The 2481-nt window shown below is 57.4% G+C and overlaps 1 protein-coding gene across 1 annotated transcript; it reads left to right on the top strand.

Annotated features, from left to right (window-relative positions):
- Window positions 1-516: 516 nt before the first annotated feature.
- Window positions 517-2019, top strand: LOC116239503 (hemoglobin subunit beta). The gene is made up of 3 exons (XM_031609611.2): window positions 517-695; window positions 782-1004; window positions 1780-2019. Exons 1-3 carry the CDS (start codon window positions 604-606, stop codon window positions 1906-1908), a joined length of 444 nt encoding a protein of 147 aa, XP_031465471.1. The 5' UTR covers window positions 517-603; the 3' UTR covers window positions 1909-2019.
- The last annotated feature ends 462 nt before the right edge of the window (window positions 2020-2481 follow it).

Below are 2481 nucleotides of genomic sequence, written 5' to 3'. Positions count from 1 at the left end.
TCTGCACCCTGCTGCCCGCAGCTCTCTTAGTGCTACCCTAAAGTCAGCAAGCTGCTCAATAGATGATGGGAAAGAACAAGGAGAACCCAAGCCTGGCAGGCCCTTCGGGAAGAGGAAGAGAGAGAAAACCACATGCACCAGCTGGTGTGCTGGGAGGAAGGACCCAACAGCCCCAAGTTGTGGTCTCCTGCCTCACAGCAAGGCAGAGTGCTGTGGTTTGGAACTGGCAGCCAGCGCTGTGCTCACAGCACTGGGGTGGGCACACGGTGCCATGCCCACGCCGTGCATGGGGATGTATGGCGCGGTCCGGCATAGAGCTGCAGAGCTGGGAATCGGGGGGGGCTGGGCGGTGCCGTGGCCAAGGATCTGGGCACCTTGCCCTGTGCCCCACCCTGATGCCGCGTTCCCTCCCCCAGGGTGCCAAGGCTGGGGGCCCCTCCTGAGATGCAGCCAATTGCGGGGTGCAGGGGGAAGAGGAGGGGCCCGGCGGAGCGGATAAAAGTGGGGACGCAGACGGCCGCTCACCAGCGTGCGATCCCCGCGGGAGCAAGAGCCCAGACCTCCTCTGTACCTACAGCCACACGCTACCCTCCAACCGCCGCCATGGTGCACTGGTCTGCTGAGGAGAAGCAGCTCATCACCGGCCTTTGGGGCAAGGTCAATGTGGCCGACTGCGGAGCCGAAGCCCTGGCCAGGTAGGTCCAGCTTTGGGCATCGGCTCAGCTGCTCCCCGGGTAGGGAAATGGCTGCAATTGGAGGTGTGTGCTTCTGTTCCCTACAGGCTGCTGATTGTCTACCCCTGGACCCAGAGGTTCTTTGCGTCCTTTGGGAACCTCTCCAGCCCCACCGCCATCCTTGGCAACCCCATGGTCCGTGCCCATGGCAAGAAAGTGCTCACCTCCTTCGGGGATGCTGTGAAGAACCTGGACAACATCAAGAACACCTTCTCCCAACTGTCCGAGCTGCACTGTGACAAGCTGCACGTGGACCCCGAGAACTTCAGGGTGAGCCGCACTCGTGACTGGGTCCCATCCCAATGCATCTCCAAGAGGAGATTCTCCCTATGTCCCCCAGGACCCATGTGTGGGTGCTCCCATAGATTGCCCGTAGGTGGAATTTGAGGCTGGGGTCGGAGGTGGGAGAAACAGAGAGGGAAGGGACCAACCTGCAGCACAGTGAGAAAGGAACGAAGGGGATGGAGGGACTGAGGGGTGGGTGACAGTGAGGGTACAGAGGAGAAGGGAAGGCAGTGAGGAGATGGCTGCAGTGCAGAAATGGAAGGGAGAGCAAAGCAAAAGCCACTGTTGGAGTGGAGAGAGGTCTGAGCCAAGGGGAAAGTGAAGGAGCAAGAGTGCAACATGGCATGGAGATGGGCTGGATGCTGAGAGTCAAGGAGTAAGATGGGGAGGGGTGGCGGAGATCCCACATGCCAGCAGGAGTGTGGCTGCGCTGCCCACTCCCACCTGCAGCCAAATGGAGGATTTCTGGAGAGCCTGTGGCTCTTCTCACAGTAGTAGCAGAAGGAGGAAATATGGCCTGAGTGGTGAGATGGAAAGCTTTGGGCCCAGCGGCTCAGCCAAGATGAGCGGGTGTGTTTTGCACATTGTGCATTTTGACTGAACAAAAGGATTAATGAGTTTAAGGTATGTCTGAACAAGAGTTGTAGTTTATAGGATCATCTTTAAGCCTAGGTAGGTTTTCCTGGTGCTGGTGCAAGCACTGGCACAGGGAGGGGCTGGCTGCAGGGCATTGCTAACAGAGGGTCTCCTATCCCCACAGCTCCTGGGTGACATCCTCATCATCGTCCTGGCTGCCCACTTCAGCAAGGACTTCACTCCTGAATGCCAGGCTGCCTGGCAGAAGCTGGTCCGTGTGGTGGCTCATGCCCTGGCTCGCAAGTACCACTAAGCACCAGCAGCAAAGATCCCGGAGCACCCTACAGCTATTGCATGCACCTGCAGAAATGCTCCGAGGCTGACAGCTTGTGACAGACAAATAAAGTTCATTCAGTGACACTCATCTGCTGTCTGTGTGTCCCTGTGCAGCCTGGGGCTGGGGTGGGGGACGTGGGCACAGCGGGAGCTCAGTGGGGCAGGGTTGGCTCTATGGAGTGCTTTGTGCTCAGTGGGGTTTTATGGGGTTCTGTGGGATTTGCCTGTGGAAAGCAAACCTGCAAGCCCATGTCTGGGCAGGCACAGCACTGGGAGGTTTGCACTGGGGCTATGTCTGTAGAAAAGAGTTTTCATACTGACACAGAGGAAGCATATATTTAAGAGAGAATAAACAAAGTGAAGGCTTTAATCCTTCCTGGCTCATTTCTGGCATCCAGCCTCCCTGAAAGGAGCTGACTCATGCTAGCCCAGCAGCCAGCTGGGTGGGGGCAGGTTGCAGATAAACATTTTGCTATCAAGACTTGCACAGACCTTGTTTATGCACTTCTTCACCCTGAGATGCCCATTCTGCAGTTCTGGGTGGGGGAAG

This window comes from Phasianus colchicus, chromosome 1 (genome assembly GCF_987193195.1).
Source record: "Phasianus colchicus chromosome 1, bPhaCol1.hap1.1, whole genome shotgun sequence".
NCBI classification, from domain to species: Eukaryota; Metazoa; Chordata; class Aves; order Galliformes; family Phasianidae; genus Phasianus; species Phasianus colchicus.
This window is presented reverse-complemented; position numbering and strand designations above follow the sequence as displayed.